A 24,102-nucleotide genomic window follows, 5' to 3' on the forward strand; every position below is an offset into this window, starting at 1 on the left:
GGTTAAATCTGCTCGGATGAATGTTTCCTTATCTGATTGGCGCGGTACACGAACACATTGTCTTTCATATTTTCATATTCATGACTTCTTACAAACGATTGACCTTAATTTCTTTTGTGTATAACTTGCCTTGTTTCCATAGAGGTCAGGCCTTGCGCCATATCTATAAAATATGTACTAAACTCAGTGATGCTCAAAGTTCAACACTTCATCTTCCGATCACCAAGTGTTTACTAACTACTGAAAATGTCCGGACGTGGCAAAGGAGGCAAAGGTCTAGGTAAAGGAGGCGCCAAACGCCACCGCAAGATTCTTCGAGATAACATCCAGGGCATCACCAAACCAGCGATTCGACGCCTAGCTCGCCGTGGAGGTGTTAAGCGTATTTCTGGACTTATCTACGAGGAGACTCGTGGGGTTCTTAAGGTTTTCCTCGAGAATGTCATCCGTGATGCGGTTACCTACACCGAGCACGCAAAGCGTAAGACTGTCACTGCCATGGATGTTGTTTACGCTCTCAAACGCCAGGGACGTACCTTGCCTTCGTGCCTTTTGTTAAGAAAACACAAACGGCTCCTTTAGGAGCCAACAACCTTTGCAAAAGTTATGACCAATAAATCGATGATACTCCATGTAATTCCCTCTTGCATTGTTTCAATGAAGAAACACGCCTTCATTTTCAGTGCTCTTCTGAATGCCTTTCGAAAACTTTGCGTACTCATAACACGCAATTAAAAAGAAAAAACAACAACAAACAAAAAAGAAAGAAACAGACAATCAATCGATCAATAGGAACATACGACTATAGAAACAAAAACCTCCCGCACCAATTGGGTCAGATCCCTTGTTGACCAACGGTTCAGTTCCAGCAAGAAACACATTTCGGGCGATAGATGTTGGACAGCCTCATCGTTTTGTCTTTTATTAGCGTACAGGTGACAAATAATATTCGAACCAATGTTTAGCGAAAGTGGCGATTCCTCGCGCAAACTTGCACAGAAATCTGACTGAAGGAGAAACCTAAGTTGAAAATTTTTACTCTTACAGACATAAACTTTCCCTTCAAACTTTCTCATTGCCATACAATTATACTGAGAATACAAAATTACCGTGATCCAGGGAGATCAGTCAATTGCTGACTGCCCGCTGAGACACTCATTTCGAGCCGACATACTCTGGACAATTTAATAATTATGCCTTTTATTAGTGTACAGTGAATTGCATTGAAGCCAATGTTTAAACCCCGAGCGCAATTTCTTGTTAAACGGTTTAGACTGAATGTTTGCAACTTGCTCAGAGAGCTAACTGAAGGATGAATGTAAGTTGAGTATCTCTACGCTTGAGGGCCTTAACTTCCTCCTCAAAAGTTCTCATTTCACAAAATACCTCAAAATTACCGAGATCAATTGAGCGATATACTCTGGACAACTTAATAAACTTGCCTCCCATTGGCGAACAGTCAGAATTACATTCGAGCCAATGTTTGAACGAAGAGCGCAATTTCTTGTTCAACGGTTGAGAATGATTGTATTAAACTTTCTCAGAAAAGTTACTGAAGGACAAACGTTAAGTTGAGTATTTCTACACCGCTTCAACCCTTTCACTTCCTCCCGAAAAGTTTTCATTATCACAGAAGAGCACCTCACCGAAATTTACAAAACAACAATGCTCGCATTTCACCTAGATGGTGTTGTTTTTACGGAATTATTATGAATTCGGTTTGGCGAATGTAAATAAATTTAGACAGACGGAAGTGAGCGCGCCCTCGAATACGGACTTCATAATTATATCATAAGCGCGCTTATTGCGTCATGAATGAGCGATGAGTGTGCCTGTTTGAATTTTCGCTTGGTAAAGGCCCAGTAATACGGGCAACATCTTTCGTGTAACTTGTCGCGCAACAATTTTGCGTTGCAAGTTGAGATGGTTTGTTGCGTGTATTACCACCCTCTTGCTCAACAAATTTTTGTGTTGCAAAAAGTAGACGTCGCTTTTACCATCTCAACTTGCAACGCAACATTGTTGCGCGACAAGTTGCACGAAAAATGTTGCCCGTATTACTGGGCCTTAATGGCATTTTTTTGCAATTATCTCGTAAGTCCTCTCGTAAGTTAGAATTTTATTTCACGAGCAAGTATTAGTTCAGATAGACGCCACGCTTGGTCGATGGTGGGGTGGGTAACTTATCGGTCATTGCTTTTTTACGCGAGTGGTGGCTTTTAAAAGAGCCGTTTTGTATTGTGTAAGGGTAGCACCTAGGCCCTCTCTCCTCGAATTCTGCGAGCCAGTTGTATGTCCTTCGGCATAATCGTGACTCGTTTGGCGTGAATTGCACACAGGTTCGTATCCTCGAAGATTCCGACTAAGCAAACTTTTCGGGAGGAAGTGAAAGGGTTGAAGCGGTGTAGAAATACTCAACTTAACGTTTGTCCTTCAGTAACTTTTCTGAGAAAGTTTAATACAATCATTCTCAACCGTTGAACAAGAAATTGCGCTCTTCGTTCAAACATTGGCTCGAATGTAATTCTGACTGTTCGCCAATGGGAGGCAAGTTTATTAAGTTGTCCAGAGTATATCGCTCAATTGATCTCGGTAATTTTGAGGTATTTTGTGAAATGAGAACTTTTGAGGAGGAAGTTAAGGCCCTCAAGCGTAGAGATACTCAACTTACATTCATCCTTCAGTTAGCTTTCTGAGCAAGTTGCAAACATTCAGTCTAAACCGTTTAACAAGAAATTGCGCTCGGGGTTTAAACATTGGCTTCAATGCAATTCACTGTACACTAATAAAAGGCATAATTATTAAATTGTCCAGAGTATGTCGGCTCGAAATGAGTGTCTCAGCGGGCAGTCAGCAATTGACTGATCTCCCTGGATCACGGTAATTTTGTATTCTCAGTATAATTGTATGGCAATGAGAAAGTTTGAAGGGAAAGTTTATGTCTGTAAGAGTAAAAATTTTCAACTTAGGTTTCTCCTTCAGTCAGATTTCTGTGCAAGTTTGCGCGAGGAATCGCCACTTTCGCTAAACATTGGTTCGAATATTATTTGTCACCTGTACGCTAATAAAAGACAAAACGATGAGGCTGTCCAACATCTATCGCCCGAAATGTGTTTCTTGCTGGAACTGAACCGTTGGTCAACAAGGGATCTGACCCAATTGGTGCGGGAGGTTTTTGTTTCTATAGTCGTATGTTCCTATTGATCGATTGATTGTCTGTTTCTTTCTTTTTTGTTTGTTGTTGTTTTTTCTTTTTAATTGCGTGTTATGAGTACGCAAAGTTTTCGAAAGGCATTCAGAAGAGCACTGAAAATGAAGGCGTGTTCCTTCATTTAAACAATGCAAGAGGGAATTACATGGAGTATCATCGATTTATTGGTCATAACTTTTGCAAGGGTTGTTGGCTCCTAAAGGAGCCGTTTGTGTTTTCTTAACAAAAGGAACGAAGGCAAGGTCTAGCCTCCAAATCCGTACAAGGTACGTCCCTGGCGTTTGAGAGCGTAAACAACATCCATGGCAGTGACAGTCTTACGCTTTGCGTGCTCGGTGTAGGTAACCGCATCACGGATGACATTCTCGAGGAAAACCTTAAGAACCCCACGAGTCTCCTCGTAGATAAGTCCAGAAATACGCTTAACACCTCCACGGCGAGCTAGGCGTCGAATCGCTGGTTTGGTGATGCCCTGGATGTTATCTCGAAGAATCTTGCGGTGGCGTTTGGCGCCTCCTTTACCTAGACCTTTGCCTCCTTTGCCACGTCCGGACATTTTCAGTAGTTAGTAAACACTTGGTGATCGGAAGATGAAGTGTTGAACTTTGAGCATCACTGAGTTTAGTACATATTTTATAGATATGGCGCAAGGCCTGACCTCTATGGAAACAAGGCAAGTTATACACAAAAGAAATTAAGGTCAATCGTTTGTAAGAAGTCATGAATATGAAAATATGAAAGACAATGTGTTCGTGTACCGCGCCAATCAGATAAGGAAACATTCATCCGAGCAGATTTAACCTGGCGTCTTGTGAGAAACCGATATCGTTGAAATAGTCGCCTAAACGAAAGAACAACTTTAGTGTCCCTCTGTCAAGGTCGTTATTAGCTATGGCACGAACAAAGCAAACAGCTCGAAAGTCAACCGGTGGTAAAGCTCCGCGAAAACAGCTCGCTACCAAAGCAGATTTTATTCCGATCTGATTGCACTCAGCGGATCGGCATGCACCAATCAAAAGTCGTAAGTTATGCAAAATACCTCTTTTTTAGCGGTATGACCGCCGATCAAGCGAAAATACTGCGACCTCGGTCCGGATACAAATTGATCCCATTGAAGTTTCCGTTATAAATAGTGATTGTACTCCCTTGCGTTATCAATTGCACACAACTGAGATATTATGGCGCCTAAAGTAACTGCCGCTAAAAAGGGCGAGAAGAGGACCGGCAAGGCCAAGTCCGGAACGGATCAGGTCTCGAAGAAAAAGCGAGGAAAGAGAAAGGAAAGCTATGCGATTTATATATACAAGGTGTTGAAGCAGGTTCACCCCGACACCGGAATTTCCAGCAAAGCCATGGGGATCATGAACTCTTTTGTGAACGATATCTTCGAGCGGGTGGCCGTGGAGTCCTCACGTCTTTCCCTCTATAACAAGAAGTCCACCATCAGTTCCCGCGAGATACAAACAGCCATCAGGCTTCTACTTCCCGGTGAACTAGCAAAGCACGCCGTCAGTGAAGGCACCAAGGCCGTGACGAAGTACACCAGCAGCCAGTGATCAAGTCTAATCACCCAAAACACAACGGCTCCTTTAGGAGCCACCAAATATTCTAAAAGCAATATGCCCAACAACCATTAGCCCAAATTTACAACAATTTATAATGCATGACATTGCCACATTGATCAGACTTAATTGCACGATCAGTGTTCGGTAAAAGCTCTCCGCATATTGCCGAAGAAAGGAAAAAGGGAAAGAAGGAGAGCAGGAGAGAAAAAAAAAAATTCAATCGCCCTCGTCATGTGAACAGGGCATGATTATCTTAGTTTCACTCTCGAAAGTGATCACCAGATAACTAAGCGGTTGAGAACAAGGAAAGAAAACCTCCGATTTGATTGTCGCTTCGTCACGCAGCCAGTCTTCTTAATAAAACGAGGGAGGTGCAAGAAAAGCGATGCTTCTTGTTTTTAGCGTTCCCTTAATCGCTGCTTATCATATTAACCAAGCAGAAATGTGGGGAGGGCATGAATTTCCCAATATTGCGCCCTTGCCGTCCACTCAATTCACGTCGCTGCTTTATACAAAAATGATTTACGTGTGCAAACTCTAATCGAAAACATGGTAGACATTCACGTTCTTCCTTTATGACGGATAAAAAGATTCAGATTTACTGCTTTACTTGCGGAAAAGAGTGAGGGTAAAAAGAAAACAAAACAACAATGCTCGCATTTCACCTAGATGGTGTTGTTTTTACGGAATTATTATGAATTCGGTTTGGCGAATGTAAATAAATTTAGACAGACGGAAGTGAGCGCGCCCTCGAATACGGACTTCATAATTATATCATAAGCGCGCTTATTGCGTCATGAATGAGCGATGAGTGTGCCTGTTTGAATTTTCGCTTGGTAAAGGCCCAGTAATACGGGCAACATCTTTCGTGTAACTTGTCGCGCAACAATTTTGCGTTGCAAGTTGAGATGGTTTGTTGCGTGTATTACCACCCTCTTGCTCAACAAATTTTTGTGTTGCAAAAAGTAGACGTCGCTTTTACCATCTCAACTTGCAACGCAACATTGTTGCGCGACAAGTTGCACGAAAAATGTTGCCCGTATTACTGGGCCTTAATGGCATTTTTTTGCAATTATCTCGTAAGTCCTCTCGTAAGTTAGAATTTTATTTCACGAGCAAGTATTAGTTCAGATAGACGCCACGCTTGGTCGATGGTGGGGTGGGTAACTTATCGGTCATTGCTTTTTTACGCGAGTGGTGGCTCTTAAAAGAGCCGTTTTGTATTGTGTAAGGGTAGCACCTAGGCCCTCTCTCCTCGAATTCTGCGAGCCAGTTGTATGTCCTTCGGCATAATCGTGACTCGTTTGGCGTGAATTGCACACAGGTTCGTATCCTCGAAGAGTCCGACTAAGTAAGCTTCGCTGGCTTCTTGGAGGGCCAAAACGGCGGAACTTTGGAACCGCAAGTCAGTCTTGAAGTCCTGGGCGATTTCTCGGACAAGGCGCTGGAACGGCAGCTTTCTAATGAGCAACTCTGTAGATTTTTGATAACGACGTATTTCCCTCAGCGCCACTGTCCCGGGCCTGTAACGATGTGGCTTCTTCACGCCCCCGGTCGCGGGGGCGCTTTTACGAGCTGCTTTGGTAGCGAGCTGTTTTCGCGGAGCTTTACCACCGGTTGACTTTCGAGCTGTTTGCTTTGTTCGTGCCATAGCTAATAACGACCTTGACAGAGGGACACTAAAGTTGTTCTTTCGTTTAGGCGACTATTTCAACGATATCGGTTTCTCACAAGACGCCAGGTTAAATCTGCTCGGATGAATGTTTCCTTATCTGATTGGCGCGGTACACGAACACATTGTCTTTCATATTTTCATATTCATGACTTCTTACAAACGATTGACCTTAATTTCTTTTGTGTATAACTTGCCTTGTTTCCATAGAGGTCAGGCCTTGCGCCATATCTATAAAATATGTACTAAACTCAGTGATGCTCAAAGTTCAACACTTCATCTTCCGATCACCAAGTGTTTACTAACTACTGAAAATGTCCGGACGTGGCAAAGGAGGCAAAGGTCTAGGTAAAGGAGGCGCCAAACGCCACCGCAAGATTCTTCGAGATAACATCCAGGGCATCACCAAACCAGCGATTCGACGCCTAGCTCGCCGTGGAGGTGTTAAGCGTATTTCTGGACTTATCTACGAGGAGACTCGTGGGGTTCTTAAGGTTTTCCTCGAGAATGTCATCCGTGATGCGGTTACCTACACCGAGCACGCAAAGCGTAAGACTGTCACTGCCATGGATGTTGTTTACGCTCTCAAACGCCAGGGACGTACCTTGCCTTCGTGCCTTTTGTTAAGAAAACACAAACGGCTCCTTTAGGAGCCAACAACCTTTGCAAAAGTTATGACCAATAAATCGATGATACTCCATGTAATTCCCTCTTGCATTGTTTCAATGAAGAAACACGCCTTCATTTTCAGTGCTCTTCTGAATGCCTTTCGAAAACTTTGCGTACTCATAACACGCAATTAAAAAGAAAAAACAACAACAAACAAAAAAGAAAGAAACAGACAATCAATCGATCAATAGGAACATACGACTATAGAAACAAAAACCTCCCGCACCAATTGGGTCAGATCCCTTGTTGACCAACGGTTCAGTTCCAGCAAGAAACACATTTCGGGCGATAGATGTTGGACAGCCTCATCGTTTTGTCTTTTATTAGCCTACAGGTGACAAATAATATTCGAACCAATGTTTAGCGAAAGTGGCGATTCCTCGCGCAAACTTGCACAGAAATCTGACTGAAGGAGAAACCTAAGTTGAAAATTTTTACTCTTACAGACATAAACTTTCCCTTCAAACTTTCTCATTGCCATACAATTATACTGAGAATACAAAATTACCGTGATCCAGGGAGATCAGTCAATTGCTGACTGCCCGCTGAGACACTCATTTCGAGCCGACATACTCTGGACAATTTAATAATTATGCCTTTTATTAGTGTACAGTGAATTGCATTGAAGCCAATGTTTAAACCCCGAGCGCAATTTCTTGTTAAACGGTTTAGACTGAATGTTTGCAACTTGCTCAGAGAGCTAACTGAAGGATGAATGTAAGTTGAGTATCTCTACGCTTGAGGGCCTTAACTTCCTCCTCAAAAGTTCTCATTTCACAAAATACCTCAAAATTACCGAGATCAATTGAGCGATATACTCTGGACAACTTAATAAACTTGCCTCCCATTGGCGAACAGTCAGAATTACATTCGAGCCAATGTTTGAACGAAGAGCGCAATTTCTTGTTCAACGGTTGAGAATGATTGTATTAAACTTTCTCAGAAAAGTTACTGAAGGACAAACGTTAAGTTGAGTATTTCTACACCGCTTCAACCCTTTCACTTCCTCCCGAAAAGTTTTCATTATCACAGAAGAGCACCTCACCGAAATTTACAAAACAACAATGCTCGCATTTCACCTAGATGGTGTTGTTTTTACGGAATTATTATGAATTCGGTTTGGCGAATGTAAATAAATTTAGACAGACGGAAGTGAGCGCGCCCTCGAATACGGACTTCATAATTATATCATAAGCGCGCTTATTGCGTCATGAATGAGCGATGAGTCTGCCTGTTTGAATTTTCGCTTGGTAAAGGCCCAGTAATACGGGCAACATCTTTCGTGTAACTTGTCGCGCAACAATTTTGCGTTGCAAGTTGAGATGGTTTGTTGCGTGTATTACCACCCTCTTGCTCAACAAATTTTTGTGTTGCAAAAAGTAGACGTCGCTTTTACCATCTCAACTTGCAACGCAACATTGTTGCGCGACAAGTTGCACAAAAAATGTTGCCCGTATTACTGGGCCTTAATGGCATTTTTTTGCAATTATCTCGTAAGTCCTCTCGTAAGTTAGAATTTTATTTCACGAGCAAGTATTAGTTCAGATAGACGCCACGCTTGGTCGATGGTGGGGTGGGTAACTTATCGGTCATTGCTTTTTTACGCGAGTGGTGGCTTTTAAAAGAGCCGTTTTGTATTGTGTAAGGGTAGCACCTAGGCCCTCTCTCCTCGAATTCTGCGAGCCAGTTGTATGTCCTTCGGCATAATCGTGACTCGTTTGGCGTGAATTGCACACAGGTTCGTATCCTCGAAGATTCCGACTAAGCAAACTTTTCGGGAGGAAGTGAAAGGGTTGAAGCGGTGTAGAAATACTCAACTTAACGTTTGTCCTTCAGTAACTTTTCTGAGAAAGTTTAATACAATCATTCTCAACCGTTGAACAAGAAATTGCGCTCTTCGTTCAAACATTGGCTCGAATGTAATTCTGACTGTTCGCCAATGGGAGGCAAGTTTATTAAGTTGTCCAGAGTATATCGCTCAATTGATCTCGGTAATTTTGAGGTATTTTGTGAAATGAGAACTTTTGAGGAGGAAGTTAAGGCCCTCAAGCGTAGAGATACTCAACTTACATTCATCCTTCAGTTAGCTTTCTGAGCAAGTTGCAAACATTCAGTCTAAACCGTTTAACAAGAAATTGCGCTCGGGGTTTAAACATTGGCTTCAATGCAATTCACTGTACACTAATAAAAGGCATAATTATTAAATTGTCCAGAGTATGTCGGCTCGAAATGAGTGTCTTAGCGGGCAGTCAGCAATTGACTGATCTCCCTGGATCACGGTAATTTTGTATTCTCAGTATAATTGTATGGCAATGAGAAAGTTTGAAGGGAAAGTTTATGTCTGTAAGAGTAAAAATTTTCAACTTAGGTTTCTCCTTCAGTCAGATTTCTGTGCAAGTTTGCGCGAGGAATCGCCACTTTCGCTAAACATTGGTTCGAATATTATTTGTCACCTGTAGGCTAATAAAAGACAAAACGATGAGGCTGTCCAACATCTATCGCCCGAAATGTGTTTCTTGCTGGAACTGAACCGTTGGTCAACAAGGGATCTGACCCAATTGGTGCGGGAGGTTTTTGTTTCTATAGTCGTATGTTCCTATTGATCGATTGATTGTCTGTTTCTTTCTTTTTTGTTTGTTGTTGTTTTTTCTTTTTAATTGCGTGTTATGAGTACGCAAAGTTTTCGAAAGGCATTCAGAAGAGCACTGAAAATGAAGGCGTGTTTCTTCATTGAAACAATGCAAGAGGGAATTACATGGAGTATCATCGATTTATTGGTCATAACTTTTGCAAGGGTTGTTGGCTCCTAAAGGAGCCGTTTGTGTTTTCTTAACAAAAGGCACGAAGGCAAGGTCTAGCCTCCAAATCCGTACAAGGTACGTCCCTGGCGTTTTAGAGCGTAAACAACATCCATGGCAGTGACAGTCTTACGCTTTGCGTGCTCGGTGTAGGTAACCGCATCACGGATGACATTCTCGAGGAAAACCTTAAGAACCCCACGAGTCTCCTCGTAGATAAGTCCAGAAATACGCTTAACACCTCCACGGCGAGCTAGGCGTCGAATCGCTGGTTTGGTGATGCCCTGGATGTTATCTCGAAGAATCTTGCGGTGGCGTTTGGCGCCTCCTTTACCTAGACCTTTGCCTCCTTTGCCACGTCCGGACATTTTCAGTAGTTAGTAAACACTTGGTGATCGGAAGATGAAGTGTTGAACTTTGAGCATCACTGAGTTTAGTACATATTTTATAGATATGGCGCAAGGCCTGACCTCTATGGAAACAAGGCAAGTTATACACAAAAGAAATTAAGGTCAATCGTTTGTAAGAAGTCATGAATATGAAAATATGAAAGACAATGTGTTCGTGTACCGCGCCAATCAGATAAGGAAACATTCATCCGAGCAGATTTAACCTGGCGTCTTGTGAGAAACCGATATCGTTGAAATAGTCGCCTAAACGAAAGAACAACTTTAGTGTCCCTCTGTCAAGGTCGTTATTAGCTATGGCACGAACAAAGCAAACAGCTCGAAAGCCAACCGGTGGTAAAGCTCCGCGAAAACAGCTCGCTACCAAAGCAGCTCGTAAAAGCGCCCCCGCGACCGGGGGCGTGAAGAAGCCACATCGTTACAGGCCCGGGACAGTGGCGCTGAGGGAAATACGTCGTTATCAAAAATCTACAGAGTTGCTCATTAGAAAGCTGCCGTTCCAGCGCCTTGTCCGAGAAATCGCCCAGGACTTCAAGACTGACTTGCGGTTCCAAAGTTCCGCCGTTTTGGCCCTCCAAGAAGCCAGCGAAGCTTACTTAGTCGGACTCTTCGAGGATACGAACCTGTGTGCAATTCACGCCAAACGAGTCACGATTATGCCGAAGGACATACAACTGGCTCGCAGAATTCGAGGAGAGAGGGCCTAGGTGCTACCCTTACACAATACAAAACGGCTCTTTTAAGAGCCACCACTCGCGTAAAAAAGCAATGACCGATAAGTTACCCACCCCACCATCGACCAAGCGTGGCGTCTATCTGAACTAATACTTGCTCGTGAAATAAAATTCTAACTTACGAGAGGACTTACGAGATAATTGCAAAAAAATGCCATTAAGGCCCAGTAATACGGGCAACATTTTTCGTGCAACTTGTCGCGCAACAATGTTGCGTTGCAAGTTGAGATGGTAAAAGCGACGTCTACTTTTTGCAACACAAAAATTTGTTGAGCAAGAGGGTGGTAATACACGCAACAAACCATCTCAACTTGCAACGCAAAATTGTTGCGCGACAAGTTACACGAAAGATGTTGCCCGTATTACTGGGCCTTTACCAAGCGAAAATTCAAACAGGCACACTCATCGCTCATTCATGACGCAATAAGCGCGCTTATGATATAATTATGAAGTCCGTATTCGAGGGCGCGCTCACTTCCGTCTGTCTAAATTTATTTACATTCGCCAAACCGAATTCATAATAATTCCGTAAAAACAACACCATCTAGGTGAAATGCGAGCATTGTTGTTTTGTTTTCTTTTTACCCTCACTCTTTTCCGCAAGTAAAGCAGTAAATCTGAATCTTTTTATCCGTCATAAAGGAAGAACGTGAATGTCTACCATGTTTTCGATTAGAGTTTGCACACGTAAATCAGTTTTGTATAAAGCAGCGACGTGAATTGAGTGGACGGCAAGGGCGCAATATTGGGAAATTCATGCCCTCCCCACATTTCTGCTTGGTTAATATGATAAGCAGCGATTAAGGGAACGCTAAAAACAAGAAGCATCGCTTTTCTTGCACCTCCCTCGTTTTATTAAGAAGACTGGCTGCGTGACGAAGCGACAATCAAATCGGAGGTTTTCTTTCCTTGTTCTCAACCGCTTAGTTATCTGGTGATCACTTTCGAGAGTGAAACTAAGATAATCATGCCCTGTTCACATGACGAGGGCGATTGATTTTTTTTTTCTCTCCTGCTCTCCTTCTTTCCCTTTTTCCTTTCTTCGGCAATATGCGGAGAGCTTTTACCGAACACTGATCGTGCAATTAAGTCTGATCAATGTGGCAATGTCATGCATTATAAATTGTTGTAAATTTGGGCTAATGGTTGTTGGGCATATTGCTTTTAGAATATTTGGTGGCTCCTAAAGGAGCCGTTGTGTTTTGGGTGATTAGACTTGATCACTGGCTGCTGGTGTACTTCGTCACGGCCTTGGTGCCTTCACTGACGGCGTGCTTTGCTAGTTCACCGGGAAGTAGAAGCCTGATGGCTGTTTGTATCTCGCGGGAACTGATGGTGGACTTCTTGTTATAGAGGGAAAGACGTGAGGACTCCACGGCCACCCGCTCGAAGATATCGTTCACAAAAGAGTTCATGATCCCCATGGCTTTGCTGGAAATTCCGGTGTCGGGGTGAACCTGCTTCAACACCTTGTATATATAAATCGCATAGCTTTCCTTTCTCTTTCCTCGCTTTTTCTTCGAGACCTGATCCGTTCCGGACTTGGCCTTGCCGGTCCTCTTCTCGCCCTTTTTAGCGGCAGTTACTTTAGGCGCCATCATATCTCAGTTGTGTGCAATTGATAACGCAAGGGAGTACAATCACTATTTATAACGGAAACTTCAATGGGATCAATTTGTATGCGGACCGAGGTCGCAGTATTTTCGCTTGATCGGCGGTCATACCGCTAAAAAAGAGGTATTTTGCATAACTTACGACTTTTGATTGGTGCATGCCGATCCGCTGAGTGCAATCAGATCGGAATAAAATCCAGCCTTTCCTAGCCTAATGCAGTCAAATTAGATAAGCGCTCTGAAAGCTAAGTTTTATTTAAAAAGCAACATGTCCGGACGCGGCAAAGGCAAGGCTAAGGGCACTAAGTCCAAGTCTCGATCATCCCGAGCAGGTCTTCAATTTCCCGTCGGTCGCATTCATCGCCTCCTTCGAAAAGGCAACTATGCAGAGCGAGTTGGCGCTGGTGCTCCTGTGTACATGGCTGCGGTGCTAGAATATCTGAGCGCTGAAATTCTCGAGTTAGCCGGAAACGCTGCCCGAGACAACAAGAAGAGCAGAATCATTCCACGCCACTTGCAGCTGGCCGTCCGAAATGACGAAGAATTGAACAAACTGCTTGCCGGTGTAACCATTGCTCAGGGCGGTGTTCTTCCCAATATACAAGCGGTACTTCTGCCAAAGAAGACAGAGAAAAAGCAGCATTAAAGCTTTACGCTGACTGTAGATCAATTCAGCAAAAAAAAAAACAAAACAAAACGGCTCTTTTAGGAGCCACCAAATGATCGTAAAAGTCATGACCAACATGCACGTGTTCGTACCAGAGATAGATCGCAGGGGGTTAGATTCCCGATTTCGTGGCTTGTGCTAAGATGAACTGATGTCCATCAGTAAATTTCGGTGAGGTGCTCTTCTGTGATAATGAAAACTTTTCGGGAGGAAGTGAAAGGGTTGAAGCGGTGTAGAAATACTCAACTTAACGTTTGTCCTTCAGTAACTTTTCTGAGAAAGTTTAATACAATCATTCTCAACCGTTGAACAAGAAATTGCGCTCTTCGTTCAAACATTGGCTCGAATGTAATTCTGACTGTTCGCCAATGGGAGGCAAGTTTATTAAGTTGTCCAGAGTATATCGCTCAATTGATCTCGGTAATTTTGAGGTATTTTGTGAAATGAGAACTTTTGAGGAGGAAGTTAAGGCCCTCAAGCGTAGAGATACTCAACTTACATTCATCCTTCAGTTAGCTTTCTGAGCAAGTTGCAAACATTCAGTCTAAACCGTTTAACAAGAAATTGCGCTCGGGGTTTAAACATTGGCTTCAATGCAATTCACTGTACACTAATAAAAGGCATAATTATTAAATTGTCCAGAGTATGTCGGCTCGAAATGAGTGTCTCAGCGGGCAGTCAGCAATTGACTGATCTCCCTGGATCACGGTAATTTTGTATTCTCAGTATAATTGTATGGCAATGAGAAAGTTTGAAGGGAAAGTTTATGTCTGTAAGAGTAAAAATTTTCAACTTAGGTTTCTCCTTCAGTCAGATTTCTGTGCAAGTTTGCGCGAGGAATCGCCACTTTCGCTAAACATTGGTTCGAATATTATTTGTCACCTGTACGCTAATAAAAGACAAAACGATGAGGCTGTCCAACATCTATCGCCCGAAATGTGTTTCTTGCTGGAACTGAACCGTTGGTCAACAAGGGATCTGACCCAATTGGTGCGGGAGGTTTTTGTTTCTATAGTCGTATGTTCCTATTGATCGATTGATTGTCTGTTTCTTTCTTTTTTGTTTGTTGTTGTTTTTTCTTTTTAATTGCGTGTTATGAGTACGCAAAGTTTTCGAAAGGCATTCAGAAGAGCACTGAAAATGAAGGCGTGTTTCTTCATTGAAACAATGCAAGAGGGAATTACATGGAGTATCATCGATTTATTGGTCATAACTTTTGCAAGGGTTGTTGGCTCCTAAAGGAGCCGTTTGTGTTTTCTTAACAAAAGGCACGAAGGCAAGGTCTAGCCTCCAAATCCGTACAAGGTACGTCCCTGGCGTTTTAGAGCGTAAACAACATCCATGGCAGTGACAGTCTTACGCTTTGCGTGCTCGGTGTAGGTAACCGCATCACGGATGACATTCTCGAGGAAAACCTTAAGAACCCCACGAGTCTCCTCGTAGATAAGTCCAGAAATACGCTTAACACCTCCACGGCGAGCTAGGCGTCGAATCGCTGGTTTGGTGATGCCCTGGATGTTATCTCGAAGAATCTTGCGGTGGCGTTTGGCGCCTCCTTTACCTAGACCTTTGCCTCCTTTGCCACGTCCGGACATTTTCAGTAGTTAGTAAACACTTGGTGATCGGAAGATGAAGTGTTGAACTTTGAGCATCACTGAGTTTAGTACATATTTTATAGATATGGCGCAAGGCCTGACCTCTATGGAAACAAGGCAAGTTATACACAAAAGAAATTAAGGTCAATCGTTTGTAAGAAGTCATGAATATGAAAATATGAAAGACAATGTGTTCGTGTACCGCGCCAATCAGATAAGGAAACATTCATCCGAGCAGATTTAACCTGGCGTCTTGTGAGAAACCGATATCGTTGAAATAGTCGCCTAAACGAAAGAACAACTTTAGTGTCCCTCTGTCAAGGTCGTTATTAGCTATGGCACGAACAAAGCAAACAGCTCGAAAGCCAACCGGTGGTAAAGCTCCGCGAAAACAGCTCGCTACCAAAGCAGCTCGTAAAAGCGCCCCCGCGACCGGGGGCGTGAAGAAGCCACATCGTTACAGGCCCGGGACAGTGGCGCTGAGGGAAATACGTCGTTATCAAAAATCTACAGAGTTGCTCATTAGAAAGCTGCCGTTCCAGCGCCTTGTCCGAGAAATCGCCCAGGACTTCAAGACTGACTTGCGGTTCCAAAGTTCCGCCGTTTTGGCCCTCCAAGAAGCCAGCGAAGCTTACTTAGTCGGACTCTTCGAGGATACGAACCTGTGTGCAATTCACGCCAAACGAGTCACGATTATGCCGAAGGACATACAACTGGCTCGCAGAATTCGAGGAGAGAGGGCCTAGGTGCTACCCTTACACAATACAAAACGGCTCTTTTAAGAGCCACCACTCGCGTAAAAAAGCAATGACCGATAAGTTACCCACCCCACCATCGACCAAGCGTGGCGTCTATCTGAACTAATACTTGCTCGTGAAATAAAATTCTAACTTACGAGAGGACTTACGAGATAATTGCAAAAAAATGCCATTAAGGCCCAGTAATACGGGCAACATTTTTCGTGCAACTTGTCGCGCAACAATGTTGCGTTGCAAGTTGAGATGGTAAAAGCGACGTCTACTTTTTGCAACACAAAAATTTGTTGAGCAAGAGGGTGGTAATACACGCAACAAACCATCTCAACTTGCAACGCAAAATTGTTGCGCGACAAGTTACACGAAAGATGTTGCCCGTATTACTGGGCCTTTACCAAGCGAAAATTCAAACAGGCACACTCATCGCTCATTCATGACGCAATAAGCGCGCTTATGATATAATTATGAAGTCCGTATTCGAGGGCGCGCTCACTTCCGTCTGTCTAAATTTATTTACATTCGCCAAACCGAATTCATAATAATTCCGTAAAAACAACACCATCTAGGTGAAATGCGAGCATTGTTGTTTTGTTTTCTTTTTACCCTCACTCTTTTCCGCAAGTAAAGCAGTAAATCTGAATCTTTTTATCCGTCATAAAGGAAGAACGTGAATGTCTACCATGGTTTCGATTAGAGTTTGCACACGTAAATCAGTTTTGTATAAAGCAGCGACGTGAATTGAGTGGACGGCAAGGGCGCAATATTGGGAAATTCATGCCCTCCCCACATTTCTGCTTGGTTAATATGATAAGCAGCGATTAAGGGAACGCTAAAAACAAGAAGCATCGCTTTTCTTGCACCTCCCTCGTTTTATTAAGAAGACTGGCTGCGTGACGAAGCGACAATCAAATCGGAGGTTTTCTTTCCTTGTTCTCAACCGCTTAGTTATCTGGTGATCACTTTCGAGAGTGAAACTAAGATAATCATGCCCTGTTCACATGACGAGGGCGATTGATTTTTTTTTTCTCTCCTGCTCTCCTTCTTTCCCTTTTTCCTTTCTTCGGCAATATGCGGAGAGCTTTTACCGAACACTGATCGTGCAATTAAGTCTGATCAATGTGGCAATGTCATGCATTATAAATTGTTGTAAATTTGGGCTAATGGTTGTTGGGCATATTGCTTTTAGAATATTTGGTGGCTCCTAAAGGAGCCGTTGTGTTTTGGGTGATTAGACTTGATCACTGGCTGCTGGTGTACTTCGTCACGGCCTTGGTGCCTTCACTGACGGCGTGCTTTGCTAGTTCACCGGGAAGTAGAAGCCTGATGGCTGTTTGTATCTCGCGGGAACTGATGGTGGACTTCTTGTTATAGAGGGAAAGACGTGAGGACTCCACGGCCACCCGCTCGAAGATATCGTTCACAAAAGAGTTCATGATCCCCATGGCTTTGCTGGAAATTCCGGTGTCGGGGTGAACCTGCTTCAACACCTTGTATATATAAATCGCATAGCTTTCCTTTCTCTTTCCTCGCTTTTTCTTCGAGACCTGATCCGTTCCGGACTTGGCCTTGCCGGTCCTCTTCTCGCCCTTTTTAGCGGCAGTTACTTTAGGCGCCATAATATCTCAGTTGTGTGCAATTGATAACGCAAGGGAGTACAATCACTATTTATAACGGAAACTTCAATGGGATCAATTTGTATGCGGACCGAGGTCGCAGTATTTTCGCTTGATCGGCGGTCATACCGCTAAAAAAGAGGTATTTTGCATAACTTACGACTTTTGATTGGTGCATGCCGATCCGCTGAGTGCAATCAGATCGGAATAAAATCCAGCCTTTCCTAGCCTAATGCAGTCAAATTAGATAAGCGCTCTGAAAGCTAAGTTTTATTTAAAAAGCAACATGTCCGGACGCGGCAAAGGCAAGGCTAAGGGCACTAAGTCCAAGTCTCGATCATCCCGAGCAGGTCTTCAATTTCCCGTCGGTCGCATTCATCGCCTCCTTCGAAAAGGCAACTATGCAGAGCGAGTTGGCGCTGGTGCTCCTGTGTACATGGCTGCGGTGCTAGAATATCTGAGCGCTGAAATTCTCGAGTTAGCCGGAAACGCTGCCCGAGACAACAAGAAGAGCAGAATCATTCCACGCCACTTGCAGCTGGCCGTCCGAAATGACGAAGAATTGAACAAACTGCTTGCCGGTGTAACCATTGCTCAGGGCGGTGTTCTTCCCAATATACAAGCGGTACTTCTGCCAAAGAAGACAGAGAAAAAGCAGCATTAAAGCTTTACGCTGACTGTAGATTAATTCAGCAAAAAAAAAACAAAACAAAACGGCTCTTTTAGGAGCCACCAAATGATCGTAAAAGTCATGACCAACATGCACGTGTTCGTATCAAAGATAGATCGCAGGGGGTTAGATTCCCGATTTCGTGGCTTGTGCTAAGATGAACTGATGTCCATCAGTAAATTTCGGTGAGGTGCTCTTCTGTGATAGTGAAAACTTTTCGGGAGGAAGTGAAAGGGTTGAAGCGGTGTAGAAATACTCAACTTAACGTTTGTCCTTCAGTAACTTTTCTGAGAAAGTTTAATACAATCATTCTCAACCGTTGAACAAGAAATTGCGCTCTTCGTTCAAACATTGGCTCGAATGTAATTCTGACTGTTCGCCAATGGGAGGCAAGTTTATTAAGTTGTCCAGAGTATATCGCTCAATTGATCTCGGTAATTTTGAGGTATTTTGTGAAATGAGAACTTTTGAGGAGGAAGTTAAGGCCCTCAAGCGTAGAGATACTCAACTTACATTCATCCTTCAGTTAGCTTTCTGAGCAAGTTGCAAACATTCAGTCTAAACCGTTTAACAAGAAATTGCGCTCGGGGTTTAAACATTGGCTTCAATGCAATTCACTGTACACTAATAAAAGGCATAATTATTAAATTGTCCAGAGTATGTCGGCTCGAAATGAGTGTCTCAGCGGGCAGTCAGCAATTGACTGATCTCCCTGGATCACGGTAATTTTGTATTCTCAGTATAATTGTATGGCAATGAGAAAGTTTGAAGGGAAAGTTTATGTCTGTAAGAGTAAAAATTTTCAACTTAGGTTTCTCCTTCAGTCAGATTTCTGTGCAAGTTTGCGCGAGGAATCGCCACTTTCGCTAAACATTGGTTCGAATATTATTTGTCACCTGTACGCTAATAAAAGACAAAACGATGAGGCTGTCCAACATCTATCGCCCGAAATGTGTTTCTTGCTGGAACTGAACCGTTGGTCAACAAGGGATCTGACCCAATTGGTGCGGGAGGTTTTTGTTTCTATAGTCGTATGTTCCTATTGATCGATTGATTGTCTGTTTCTTTCTTTTTTGTTTGTTGTTGTTTTTTCTTTTTAATTGCGTGTTATGAGTACGCAAAGTTTTCGAAAGGCATTCAGAAGAGCACTGAAAATGAAGGCGTGTTTCTTCATTGAAACAATGCAAGAGGGAATTACATGGAGTATCATCGATTTATTGGTCATAACTTTTGCAAGGGTTGTTGGCTCCTAAAGGAGCCGTTTGTGTTTTCTTAACAAAAGGCACGAAGGCAAGGTCTAGCCTCCAAATCCGTACAAGGTACGTCCCTGGCGTTTTAGAGCGTAAACAACATCCATGGCAGTGACAGTCTTACGCTTTGCGTGCTCGGTGTAGGTAACCGCATCACGGATGACATTCTCGAGGAAAACCTTAAGAACCCCACGAGTCTCCTCGTAGATAAGTCCAGAAATACGCTTAACACCTCCACGGCGAGCTAGGCGTCGAATCGCTGGTTTGGTGATGCCCTGGATGTTATCTCGAAGAATCTTGCGGTGGCGTTTGGCGCCTCCTTTACCTAGACCTTTGCCTCCTTTGCCACGTCCGGACATTTTCAGTAGTTAGTAAACACTTGGTGATCGGAAGATGAAGTGTTGAACTTTGAGCATCACTGAGTTTAGTACATATTTTATAGATATGGCGCAAGGCCTGACCTCTATGGAAACAAGGCAAGTTATACACAAAAGAAATTAAGGTCAATCGTTTGTAAGAAGTCATGAATATGAAAATATGAAAGACAATGTGTTCGTGTACCGCGCCAATCAGATAAGGAAACATTCATCCGAGCAGATTTAACCTGGCGTCTTGTGAGAAACCGATATCGTTGAAATAGTCGCCTAAACGAAAGAACAACTTTAGTGTCCCTCTGTCAAGGTCGTTATTAGCTATGGCACGAACAAAGCAAACAGCTCGAAAGTCAACCGGTGGTAAAGCTCCGCGAAAACAGCTCGCTACCAAAGCAGCTCGTAAAAGCGCCCCCGCGACCGGGGGCGTGAAGAAGCCACATCGTTACAGGCCCGGGACAGTGGCGCTGAGGGAAATACGTCGTTATCAAAAATCTACAGAGTTGCTCATTAGAAAGCTGCCGTTCCAGCGCCTTGTCCGAGAAATCGCCCAGGACTTCAAGACTGACTTGCGGTTCCAAAGTTCCGCCGTTTTGGCCCTCCAAGAAGCCAGCGAAGCTTACTTAGTCGGACTCTTCGAGGATACGAACCTGTGTGCAATTCACGCCAAACGAGTCACGATTATGCCGAAGGACATACAACTGGCTCGCAGAATTCGAGGAGAGAGGGCCTAGGTGCTACCCTTACACAATACAAAACGGCTCTTTTAAGAGCCACCACTCGCGTAAAAAAGCAATGACCGATAAGTTACCCACCCCACCATCGACCAAGCGTGGCGTCTATCTGAACTAATACTTGCTCGTGAAATAAAATTCTAACTTACGAGAGGACTTACGAGATAATTGCAAAAAAATGCCATTAAGGCCCAGTAATACGGGCAACATTTTTCGTGCAACTTGTCGCGCAACAATGTTGCGTTGCAAGTTGAGATGGTAAAAGCGACGTCTACTTTTTGCAACACAAAAATTTGTTGAGCAAGAGGGTGGTAATACACGCAACAAACCATCTCAACTTGCAACGCAAAATTGTTGCGCGACAAGTTACACGAAAGATGTTGCCCGTATTACTGGGCCTTTACCAAGCGAAAATTCAAACAGGCACACTCATCGCTCATTCATGACGCAATAAGCGCGCTTATGATATAATTATGAAGTCCGTATTCGAGGGCGCGCTCACTTCCGTCTGTCTAAATTTATTTACATTCGCCAAACCGAATTCATAATAATTCCGTAAAAACAACACCATCTAGGTGAAATGCGAGCATTGTTGTTTTGTTTTCTTTTTACCCTCACTCTTTTCCGCAAGTAAAGCAGTAAATCTGAATCTTTTTATCCGTCATAAAGGAAGAACGTGAATGTCTACCATGGTTTCGATTAGAGTTTGCACACGTAAATCAGTTTTGTATAAAGCAGCGACGTGAATTGAGTGGACGGCAAGGGCGCAATATTGGGAAATTCATGCCCTCCCCACATTTCTGCTTGGTTAATATGATAAGCAGCGATTAAGGGAACGCTAAAAACAAGAAGCATCGCTTTTCTTGCACCTCCCTCGTTTTATTAAGAAGACTGGCTGCGTGACGAAGCGACAATCAAATCGGAGGTTTTCTTTCCTTGTTCTCAACCGCTTAGTTATCTGGTGATCACTTTCGAGAGTGAAACTAAGATAATCATGCCCTGTTCACATGACGAGGGCGATTGATTTTTTTTTTCTCTCCTGCTCTCCTTCTTTCCCTTTTTCCTTTCTTCGGCAATATGCGGAGAGCTTTTACCGAACACTGATCGTGCAATTAAGTCTGATCAATGTGGCAATGTCATGCATTATAAATTGTTGTAAATTTGGGCTAATGGTTGTTGGGCATATTGCTTTTAGAATATTTGGTGGCTCCTAAAGGAGCCGTTGTGTTTTGGGTGATTAGACTTGATCACTGGCTGCTGGTGTACTTCGTCACGGCCTTGGTGCCTTCACTGACGGCGTGCTTTGCTAGTTCACCGGGAAGTAGAAGCCTGATGGCTGTTTGTATCTCGCGGGAACTGATGGTGGACTTCTTGTTATAGAGGGAAAGACGTGAGGACTCCACGGCCACCCGCTCGAAGATATCGTTCACAAAAGAGTTCATGATCCCCATGGCTTTGCTGGAAATTCCGGTGTCGGGGTGAACCTGCTTCAACACCTTGTATATATAAATCGCATAGCTTTCCTTTCTCTTTCCTCGCTTTTTCTTCGAGACCTGATCCGTTCCGGACTTGGCCTTGCCGGTCCTCTTCTCGCCCTTTTTAGCGGCAGTTACTTTAGGCGCCATAATATCTCAGTTGTGTGCAATTGATAACGCAAGGGAGTACAATCACTATTTATAACGGAAAGTTCAGTGGGATCAATTTGTATGCGGACCGAGGTCGCAGTATTTTCGCTTGATCGGCGGTCATACCGCTAAAAAAGAGGTATTTTGCATAACTTACGACTTTTGATTGGTGCATGCCGATCCGCTGAGTGCAATCAGATCGGAATAAAATCCAGCCTTTCCTAGCCTAATGCAGTCAAATTAGATAAGCGCTCTGAAAGCTAAGTTTTATTTAAAAAGCAACATGTCCGGACGCGGCAAAGGCAAGGCTAAGGGCACTAAGTCCAAGTCTCGATCATCCCGAGCAGGTCTTCAATTTCCCGTCGGTCGCATTCATCGCCTCCTTCGAAAAGGCAACTATGCAGAGCGAGTTGGCGCTGGTGCTCCTGTGTACATGGCTGCGGTGCTAGAATATCTAAAAAAAAACAAAACAAAACGGCTCTTTTAGGAGCCACCAAATGATCGTAAAAGTCATGACCAACATGCACGTGTTCGTATCAGAGATAGATCGCAGGGGGTTACATTCCCGATTTCGTGGCTTGTGCTAAGATGAACTGATGTCCATCAGTAAATTTCGGTGAGGTGCTCTTCTGTGATAGTGAAAACTTTTCGGGAGGAAGTGAAAGGGTTGAAGCGGTGTAGAAATACTCAACTTAACGTTTGTCCTTCAGTAACTTTTCTGAGAAAGTTTAATACAATCATTCTCAACCGTTGAACAAGAAATTGCGCTCTTCGTTCAAACATTGGCTCGAATGTAATTCTGACTGTTCGCCAATGGGAGGCAAGTTTATTAAGTTGTCCAGAGTATATCGCTCAATTGATCTCGGTAATTTTGAGGTATTTTGTGAAATGAGAACTTTTGAGGAGGAAGTTAAGGCCCTCAAGCGTAGAGATACTCAACTTACATTCATCCTTCAGTTAGCTTTCTGAGCAAGTTGCAAACATTCAGTCTAAACCGTTTAACAAGAAATTGCGCTCGGGGTTTAAACATTGGCTTCAATGCAATTCACTGTACACTAATAAAAGGCATAATTATTAAATTGTCCAGAGTATGTCGGCTCGAAATGAGTGTCTCAGCGGGCAGTCAGCAATTGACTGATCTCCCTGGATCACGGTAATTTTGTATTCTCAGTATAATTGTATGGCAATGAGAAAGTTTGAAGGGAAAGTTTATGTCTGTAAGAGTAAAAATTTTCAACTTAGGTTTCTCCTTCAGTCAGATTTCTGTGCAAGTTTGCGCGAGGAATCGCCACTTTCGCTAAACATTGGTTCGAATATTATTTGTCACCTGTACGCTAATAAAAGACAAAACGATGAGGCTGTCCAACATCTATCGCCCGAAATGTGTTTCTTGCTGGAACTGAACCGTTGGTCAACAAGGGATCTGACCCAATTGGTGCGGGAGGTTTTTGTTTCTATAGTCGTATGTTCCTATTGATCGATTGATTGTCTGTTTCTTTCTTTTTTGTTTGTTGTTGTTTTTTCTTTTTAATTGCGTGTTATGAGTACGCAAAGTTTTCGAAAGGCATTCAGAAGAGCACTGAAAATGAAGGCGTGTTTCTTCATTTAAACAATGCAAGAGGGAATTACATGGAGTATCATCGATTTATTGGTCATAACTTTTGCAAGGGTTGTTGGCTCCTAAAGGAGCCGTTTGTGTTTTCTTAACAAAAGGCACGAAGGCAAGGTCTAGCCTCCAAATCCGTACAAGGTACGTCCCTGGCGTTTTAGAGCGTAAACAACATCCATGGCAGTGACAGTCTTACGCTTTGCGTGCTCGGTGTAGGTAACCGCATCACGGATGACATTCTCGAGGAAAACCTTAAGAACCCCACGAGTCTCCTCGTAGATAAGTCCAGAAATACGCTTAACACCTCCACGGCGAGCTAGGCGTCGAATCGCTGGTTTGGTGATGCCCTGGATGTTATCTCGAAGAATCTTGCGGTGGCGTTTGGCGCCTCCTTTACCTAGACCTTTGCCTCCTTTGCCACGTCCGGACATTTTCAGTAGTTAGTAAACACTTGGTGATCGGAAGATGAAGTGTTGAACTTTGAGCATCACTGAGTTTAGTACATATTTTATAGATATGGCGCAAGGCCTGACCTCTATGGAAA

The 24,102-nt window shown here is 43.4% G+C and overlaps 6 protein-coding genes and 3 pseudogenes across 6 annotated transcripts; 4 read left to right on the forward strand and 5 right to left on the reverse strand.

Moving 5' to 3' along the window:
* The first annotated feature begins 246 nt into the window (after nucleotides 1-246).
* On the forward strand, nucleotides 247-11,036 carry LOC138045696 (uncharacterized; annotated as a pseudogene).
* LOC138045698 (uncharacterized) lies at nucleotides 3,456-10,283 on the reverse strand (annotated as a pseudogene).
* Nucleotides 11,037-12,276: 1,240 nt separating the features above from the next.
* Nucleotides 12,277-12,654, reverse strand: LOC138046198 (histone H2B). The gene has a single exon (XM_068892874.1). The coding sequence runs from the start codon at nucleotides 12,652-12,654 to the stop codon at nucleotides 12,277-12,279; it is 378 nt and encodes a 125-aa protein (XP_068748975.1).
* Nucleotides 12,655-12,937: 283 nt separating this feature from the next.
* On the forward strand, nucleotides 12,938-13,315 carry LOC138046199 (histone H2A). Its single transcript, XM_068892875.1, has one exon. The coding sequence runs from the start codon at nucleotides 12,938-12,940 to the stop codon at nucleotides 13,313-13,315; it is 378 nt and encodes a 125-aa protein (XP_068748976.1).
* A 1,304-nt stretch (nucleotides 13,316-14,619) lies between these two features.
* On the reverse strand, nucleotides 14,620-14,931 carry LOC138046200 (histone H4). Its single transcript, XM_068892877.1, has one exon. It carries the CDS (start codon nucleotides 14,929-14,931, stop codon nucleotides 14,620-14,622), a length of 312 nt encoding a protein of 103 aa, XP_068748978.1.
* Nucleotides 14,932-15,266: 335 nt separating this feature from the next.
* On the forward strand, nucleotides 15,267-15,677 carry LOC138046201 (histone H3-like). The gene has a single exon (XM_068892878.1). It carries the CDS (start codon nucleotides 15,267-15,269, stop codon nucleotides 15,675-15,677), a length of 411 nt encoding a protein of 136 aa, XP_068748979.1.
* Nucleotides 15,678-16,924: 1,247 nt separating this feature from the next.
* LOC138046202 (histone H2B) lies at nucleotides 16,925-17,302 on the reverse strand. Its single transcript, XM_068892879.1, has one exon. It carries the CDS (start codon nucleotides 17,300-17,302, stop codon nucleotides 16,925-16,927), a length of 378 nt encoding a protein of 125 aa, XP_068748980.1.
* Nucleotides 17,303-17,585: 283 nt separating this feature from the next.
* LOC138046203 (histone H2A) lies at nucleotides 17,586-17,963 on the forward strand. Its single transcript, XM_068892880.1, has one exon. It carries the CDS (start codon nucleotides 17,586-17,588, stop codon nucleotides 17,961-17,963), a length of 378 nt encoding a protein of 125 aa, XP_068748981.1.
* Nucleotides 17,964-19,266: 1,303 nt separating this feature from the next.
* LOC138045700 (uncharacterized) lies at nucleotides 19,267-23,989 on the reverse strand (annotated as a pseudogene).
* Between the last annotated feature and the right edge of the window lie 113 nt (nucleotides 23,990-24,102).

This window comes from Montipora capricornis, chromosome 4 (assembly GCF_036669925.1).
Source record: "Montipora capricornis isolate CH-2021 chromosome 4, ASM3666992v2, whole genome shotgun sequence".
Classification (NCBI taxonomy): domain Eukaryota; kingdom Metazoa; phylum Cnidaria; class Anthozoa; order Scleractinia; family Acroporidae; genus Montipora; species Montipora capricornis.

Bases quoted from the DNA above. Each gene is read 5' to 3' on its own strand.
- LOC138046203 (XM_068892880.1), top strand. From the start codon at position 17,586: ATGTCCGGACGCGGCAAAGGCAAGGCTAAGGGCACTAAGTCCAAGTCT.
- LOC138046202 (XM_068892879.1), bottom strand. From the start codon at position 17,302: ATGGCGCCTAAAGTAACTGCCGCTAAAAAGGGCGAGAAGAGGACCGGC.
- LOC138046200 (XM_068892877.1), bottom strand. From the start codon at position 14,931: ATGTCCGGACGTGGCAAAGGAGGCAAAGGTCTAGGTAAAGGAGGCGCC.
- LOC138046199 (XM_068892875.1), top strand. From the start codon at position 12,938: ATGTCCGGACGCGGCAAAGGCAAGGCTAAGGGCACTAAGTCCAAGTCT.
- LOC138046201 (XM_068892878.1), top strand. From the start codon at position 15,267: ATGGCACGAACAAAGCAAACAGCTCGAAAGCCAACCGGTGGTAAAGCT.
- LOC138046198 (XM_068892874.1), bottom strand. From the start codon at position 12,654: ATGGCGCCTAAAGTAACTGCCGCTAAAAAGGGCGAGAAGAGGACCGGC.